Source organism: Mus pahari, unplaced genomic scaffold (genome assembly GCF_900095145.1).
Source record: "Mus pahari unplaced genomic scaffold, PAHARI_EIJ_v1.1 scaffold_10992_1, whole genome shotgun sequence".
NCBI lineage: Eukaryota > Metazoa > Chordata > Mammalia > Rodentia > Muridae > Mus > Mus pahari.
The window spans coordinates 9,946-17,880 of record NW_018392696.1 but is presented as its reverse complement, the minus strand read 5'-3'; the positions used below and the strand labels follow the sequence as shown (position 1 = coordinate 17,880).

The window sequence follows — 7,935 nt, the reverse complement described above, 5'->3', positions numbered from 1 at the left end:
AAATTAAACTGATTATCATGACTGTGATAAGTAATTTTATAAAAATATGATCATGAAGATATGTCTTCAACACATAAATTTCAACAACTGCAGATATATATATGCTTGGAACCTGCAAGGCTTTCTTACATATTAGCTGAATTTTTAATTTTTATAAAACCTACATGTCATTTTCCATTACTGCCCTACTACTTTCATTTTCCATCAGTCATATAAATGTCTCATTTTGCAATAGACAAATAGGCATGAAAACTTAGAGTTGACTTTTTAAAGATAAAATTAATGTGTTCTCAGCTGCAAAAATAAAGAGATCCAAGTATCTTCAACCCAAAGGGAAGAGGAGACATTATTACACTGAATAATAATAATGATATTGATGATAATGATGATAGAATTATAACAATTATAATTACACTAATAAAAATCATCAGATTTTTTATATATGAATAATATACAGGAAATGAGAGGTTCCTAGAAACTCAAATAAAATCATGAGAAATTGTAGGATAATATTTCTGTTGTGTAAAAAATACACTGTAAAGCTGATATACAGGGATTCTGTATGTATCCTTGAAAAATATAGACTCTAAGCAAGATTATTGCTTATATAAATGAATTCTAGAAAGAGGAATAATACTGACTGACTTCAAGATATTCTCTAAGGGAACAGAGAGATAGATGAGCCATTAATCCTAGGAACAGAATCAATGTGACAAAATGAACTATCAGTAGCAATAGTACTGTTCTAGAATCATATATATAAATTAATATAAGTACCAATAATTTAACCAATTCTGGCCAACTTATTTTAAATAATAATGTACAAAACTTATTAATTGGGGAGAAGAATATCTTTTATTTAAAAATATTCTTTATTAAAACTGTTTTTTATATAAAATATATACTGGCTGGGTTTCTCCTTTCCCAGATACTCCTTGTTCATGCAAAACACACTCTTCCTTTCTCTCTCATTAGAAAACTAGCAAGCATCTAAATAGTAAATAGTAGTGATAAAAATAAAATAAGATAAAAACAAACAGAATAGGACAAAACAATGACAAAAATAAGGAAAAAAAGGAAAAAGCAAACACACACACACACACACACACACACACACACACACAAATTGACCCTGAGGCACACACACAGAAATCCCCCCCCCCAAAAAAGCCCACAAAATCCAAAAACATAATGCATAACAAAAGACTAGTAAGGTTTGAAAAATGTTCTGGCAAACATATAATAACATCAATAATAAAAAATATACTTCAAAAATAGCATTGAGTTGATATGTGTTGACCATCTACTGCTAGGTATGGAGCCTATCCCTAAGTGTGTTTGCAAACCAAGTGAGGTTCCATTAGAGAAAATTATTTTTTCCTGTGTGAGTGTTTTGAAATAGCTTATGTATTGGGGTGGAAGCTTGTGTTCACTAACCTTCTCAGAACTGGAACATACATAACTTAGAACTGAACAGTTCCTGTGCATAATACCTTAAACTCTGTAGTTCCATATGTGTCTAAGTCCTATTATGTCTACAAGGCCTTGTTTCCTTGGTGTCTTCTGTACCCACTGCCTCTTATAATTTTACATATCCTCTTCCCCATACTTCCCTGAGCCATGAGGGGAGAGATTAGGTAAAGACACACCATTTAGGGCTGAGCATTCAACATTTCCCACTCTCTATGCATTGTCTAATTGTGGGTCTCCATATTTGCTCCTATCTGCTGCAGGAAGAATGGCTAAGCGGGACACTGATCTAGGAGTATAGCATGCCATTATGAGTCATTTTATAACTGTATTCTTTTATTAGAGCAGTAGTATTTGGGATTCCCATAAGTCTTTGATGTCTCTAGTCTTAATTCTTGGCTATATGAGCACTGTCTAAAAAATTAAGAAGTACATGTGACAGTGGCATATATCAAGAAAAGCTTCAGTAACTACTTTAATATTAGACAAAGTATGATTCAGAAGTAAGAATATTACTAGAGAGGAAAAGGCGATTAGGTAAAAATAGTCATTAAATTCTATATATTAAATAGTTATATAATTTGTTGCAATAAAACTACTTTAAATATAAAATGTATATATGTACATGTATATAAACACACACACAAAGTTGAAATAAATCTGTTTAAAATTCATATCAATGTCCTCTTTAAACCTCATGGGGTCTTAATGATTTAAAAACCAAGTACATACATTCCAACATAGCAAATTATCAGAAAATATAATGATATGACCTCTATATGATCGGCATTGCCTGCCTGTTTGCGGCAACTCTGTCATGAATTTGAGAACCACTTTACTGTGGTCATACAGAACACACAACACATGGTTTCTCTTACTGATCAAGTACAAATAAGATATCACTGTGGGTTTGTTCACTAAGGAAAAAATCATATAACTTCATTAATTTTAAATGACTTATCCATACTTTTCATTTGTATTTCTGTTACATTTCATGAATATGCAGTACTTGATGTCATTCTTAACAAAGAAACCCCTAAGAGATGTCCAAAATCATTACCTATGGGGTTCTCTTTTGTTCAGTATGTAGGCTGAGAGTTTTGCCCATGGGACAAAGATTCAAATGCTGAATAAAAACCAGGCCAACAGACAGTGATTTCAAGATTCTCTCTCTACATAACATGAGTGTATCCACAAGTACATCACAGAGAGGAAGAAAATCTGAGCTATAAGAAAACATTGAGTCTGGTAAGCTAGATCATCTCCCTGATTCTCTTCTCTAAGACAACTCTGAAAATATATCCATGTATCTGTTTTACCAACAACTACTATGACTGAGGTTAAGAATCATATTTATGCTTTGATGCAGATTAGAAAATAATACATGCCTTCTTAACTTCTATTATACCTAAAATTCTGTGGTTTATCATCAGTTGCTACACCACAAAAAGCATGCCCTCTGAAATGTGCTCATGTCTGCATCAGATAATTTTATTTTTCTGCTAAAATATATAAGCAGCATGCAACTATTCTTCTTCACAGCCACTACTGATTACCAGGATAGAGCCCTTTTATATGGGATATGTTCAGTATGTAGGACAAATTTCAGCATAGAGAGATGTAAAATTGGTCATCACTCTAGTTAGACATGATGTGACACTTATGTATTACAAGAATACAATGCAAAGGAATATGAGAGGTAATAAAGTCATCAATGAGCTACTGGAATATGCTTCTTACCACATCAGTGTACACCACACAGATCTGCTACTTTGTCTAAGTTCCAAGATATTCCTAATTGCTGTAAAAGTACAAATGTTGAGAGTATTTTAGAGTTTTATAGCATGTAAACTTACTGGAAGAACAATACCACTACAACACAATTAATACAATATTTATTTTTTCTTTATGCAAGTGTGCCAATGCCTACATAATATGTCTAAGCACTGTGATTATGGCAGAAGAATTATTAGATGCCCCTGGATAGGAGATAAAGAAAGTAGGGTGCCACCACGTGGGTGTTATGGACTGAATACATGTTCTATGCAAGAGCAGCCAGTGCTCTTAACCATTAAACTCTCTCTCCAGTCCCAAAATGAACACATTTCCATTCTAAAAATATGACTAGAAAAGTCTTTCCTTGAAAACTTTTCAAAACTATTAAGTTTTAAATTTTTTTTTACTTATTTATTCTATAAAATAAGTAAGTACACTACTGTCTTCAGACACTCCAGAAGAGGGTGTCAGATCTTGTTACAGATGGTTGTGAGCCACCATGTGGTTGCTGGGATTTGAACTCAGGACCTTTGGAAGAGCAATCACTGCTCTTAACCGCTAAGCCATTTCTCCAGCCCCACAAAACTATTAATTTAAAGCCAATATTAGTATTTTCTAGAAGAATTCTGTGGCTTATCATCAGTTAATACACCACAAAGAAGCATGCCCTCTGAAATGTGTGCATGTCTGCACCAGATCATTTTTATTTTTCTGCTGAACATATAAGCAGCATGCAACTATTCTTCTTCACACCCACTACTGTTTAACAGGATAGAGCCCTTGTACATGGAATATGCTCAGTATGTAGGACAAATTTCATCATAGAGAGATGTAAAATAGGTCATTAACCTAGTGAGACGTGATGTGACACTTGCATATTACAAGAATACAATGAAAAGGAATATGAAAGGTAATAAAGCCATCAATGAGCTCAAAGGGAGAATTCCAAAGATGATTAAATGGAGGATTATGTGTAGGTTATTCTGGATAAAAAGACATGAAGCCTGAAACAGATGTTATGTTCCTGAAAAGGAGCCAGTACTTTAGTATGTCATTTATACCTACAAATCAGTGTTAGAAAGTAAATGTCAACTTACAGAAAATGCCAGCTACAGTCATTTTGAGGAAGTCATTACAGACAGACAGACAGACAGAGAATAGCTATTGCTTACACAGAGTTCAGCTAAAGGGTAAAATCTATCCCAATAATTTTGAATACAATATATTTTAAAGATACATTAAAAATTGAAGAAAGAAAATAATGAAAATTTTAACATATTCTGATTGTGATAAAATGCATAAGGGTTTTCTTTATGGAACTTGATATACTACTGAAACAGAAAAATGTTTGTGTCATTGTTATAATGTCAGTAGATCATAGTGCTTTGGCCAAGTATCACTATTTTTTAAATGAATGCCAAGTCTATTAAATATATTATATGTAGATAACTGTTAATAGAGTGATTACCCATTCCACAGTAGTTTAATGAACTCTAATTTTTAAATGTTATGTTTTCTCTTACTCAAATGTTTCATGAGAAGACACATAATTACATTTTAATAAATTCCTTTCTCAAGCACACAATATCCTGATCTTGACTATTATTATTACAAATTATTCAAGGTTGTACAAATCATATTTTTAGGAAATTTTCACACTGATGAGAAACTAAGTTTGGATTGGAATTCAGATGGTTCAATCTAAAAATAGTCCTTAGAAAATAGACATGTATTTGTTGTAGAAAACAGATTTATTTTTGAGTTCAAAGATTACTTGCCAAACAAATACTTTACATGATTTATTTCCTTTGTTCATTAGTGCATGCTTCTGACTTCTCAGAAAATGGGAAGGTAAAATAGCACCCTATACAGGGAGGTCAACTTCTTCACTTCATCACCCCTGGGACTTCAAATGATATAACAGGTAGGACACAAAATTTGAAAATAATACTCAAGGAATTACTGAAGAAAGAGAGGAAATTTACAAATGTCATCCCCATTCAGCTTGAGTATTGTCAATATTACCTGTCAATATGGACAGTATTGTATTTTGATAGAAATAATTAGCTTTTAGTGGATACTTAAATTCACATTACTGTAAAACTAAGGGTCAAAGACAAAATTTACTTATGTACATATGTATGTAATACATTATCATCTTTCAAGTAATAGCAGTGATCAACAATTAAGTGATACAAGTTGAAGAGAGATTAATAGATAATATACAGTAGATGGATACATATTTTATGATAAAAGGCACTCATATTCCACAGTGTAGTGATTCATTGCTATTTATTTATATTATTTAAAATAAATATGTTCTAATTATAGCCTTAAATTGTATGTAATGCTCAAGTCTGAATTTGAATGGTCCTTTTATTCAATTAATTGATTTCTACATTCATCTGTGTTGACAATTTGCTAATGAGCTTAGTTGTCCATATAAGTTCCCTGATATATTTTAATTTATGTTAATTATGAACATTCTGCTCATATCCCAATCAGAATGAGCTTCAGTATCCTACAATGTATGCAGTAGGTTTTCTCAGAATGGTTAACACAGTTCCTTCAGAAGAGTAAGATAAATATTTAATGTTATAAAGTAATATAAAAAAGAACACAATGTGGCTCAAAGAAATCACTAACTATAGTAATAAAAAGAGGAAGACTGTAATGCATTTTGTACATTGAAATTCAATGTAATTCATAATCATTTCCCCAAGGATATGAGTTAATTTTTATCATATAGTGGAATGAGTGTTGGCTCCACCTTGAGAGCATGTTTAAATTAAACTAGCGAGTAAGATATGCCTCACAAGGAAAACCAATAATTTGTAACCTCTCACTTGTAACCAGTGATTTGCATACCATCATACGGGGCATATTTCGGAAACAATGTTCATGTAAGTGTAATCTTATCCTTTGCTTCCATAGAAGTTAACAGTAGCTTGTGAGGTTTTATATTGATAGTGATGTCATTCATATTTTGTCAAGAATTCTATTTACATTTCTTGAGTCTCAAGGTGAATGTCAAATTCTATAAGCAATTTGTACTACACATCCATCCAAAATCTTTCTTTCTCTGTAGGTTGATTCTTAGGACAAAATGAATGGAGTGAATGAGTCCGTGGTGTCAGAATTTGTGCTTTTGGGACTTTCCCGCTCACAGAATCTTCAGGTTTTGCTCTTTGTGATATTTTTGATACTTTATATGTTCATTATTTCAGGAAACATTGTCATCATGATCTTAATAACCATTGACCGCCATCTCCATTCCCCTATGTATTTCTTGTTGGCCAACCTGTCCTTTGTTGATATATGGCTTTCCTCAGTTACCACACCAAAAATGGTCATTGACTTTCTCAGGGAACACAAAACCATTTCCTTTGAAGGATGCATGTCCCAGGTCTTCTTTGCCCATTGCATTGCTGCAGGAGAGATGGTGCTGTTGCTGGTAATGGCGTATGACCGCTATGTGGCCATCTGCAAGCCTCTCCACTATTTCACAATCATGAACCTGAAAAGATGCACTGGATTGGTGTTAACCTCCTGGACCGTTGGCTTTGTGCATGCCTTGAGCCAGCTTGTAGCAGTTCTGCAGCTACCTCTCTGTGTCCCATTGGAAATAGACAGTTTCTTCTGTGATATGCCACTGGTAATCAAACTAGCCTGTACGGATTCCCATGATTTGGACATTTTAATGAATGCTGACTGTGGGATTGTAGTTGTATCTTGCTTTATTATGTTGCTCATATCCTACACATATATTCTTATCACTGTTCGCAGGAGCTCTAAAGCTGGGGCATCTAAGGCCCTGTCCACATGCACTGCCCACATCACTGTGGTGATGCTCCTTTTTTTGCCTTGCATCTTCATCTATGTTTGGCCCCTCAATATCACGTGGTTGGACAAATTTCTTGCTGTGTTTTATTCTGTTGTTACACCTCTCCTAAATCCAGCCATTTATACACTGAGAAACAAAGAAATAAAAAATGCTCTAAAGAGATTTAAAGGCTATGTTATGAATCACAAGGTAAATAGTTAATGCACAGGAAATCCACCATAAATATTTTAAGATGATATTTCAATGAAATGAGGAGAGGTTAAAACTTGGGGTATTTAATTTATAAGTACAATTAGTTACAGTATTTTGATATGTAATAAATATAATGTAATTTTGGAGATAGAAAGTTTTAATCAAATAGACCACCAAATTGTTTGTTAAAAATTTCAGAAACTGATACTTCCTTTGAGAAGTGTCAGTTCCTTAATAGCTCTTACATGTCTTCAGTAATATGAAGAACCTAAATGTATTTATCAATCTCATACCTATTTTTGTAAAATTAACTTAAATATTGTTCTAACAACATGAAAATTTTATTCTCTACCTTACAATATCCCACAAACATTTTAATCACCCCTTTGTAAAAAGGCAATATCATTTACTTTATCCCAGCTTTCTCAAAAAAATTAAAGGACAAATAAGAAAATTGTGGACAAATAAATTTATGAACTTCACAAGAAACAGCAGTGAACATTACTTGTTATTGATTTGATTAACATAATAAAAATAAGTTGTGGTATAAAAATATACTGTTTTTCTCAGTTATCCGAATTTCAAGAACTAAAAATTTCCTTTAAATTGTTGTTTACTATTTAAATAAATTCATGAACTATAGTTTCTCCATA

The 7,935-nt window shown here is 32.7% G+C and overlaps 1 protein-coding gene across 1 annotated transcript; it reads left to right on the top strand.

The window, feature by feature from the left end:
* The first annotated feature begins 6,352 nt into the window (after positions 1 to 6,352).
* On the top strand, positions 6,353 to 7,291 carry LOC110315140 (olfactory receptor 4K13-like). Its single transcript, XM_021189271.1, has one exon. The coding sequence runs from the start codon at positions 6,353 to 6,355 to the stop codon at positions 7,289 to 7,291; it is 939 nt and encodes a 312-aa protein (XP_021044930.1).
* Positions 7,292 to 7,935: the final 644 nt, after the last annotated feature.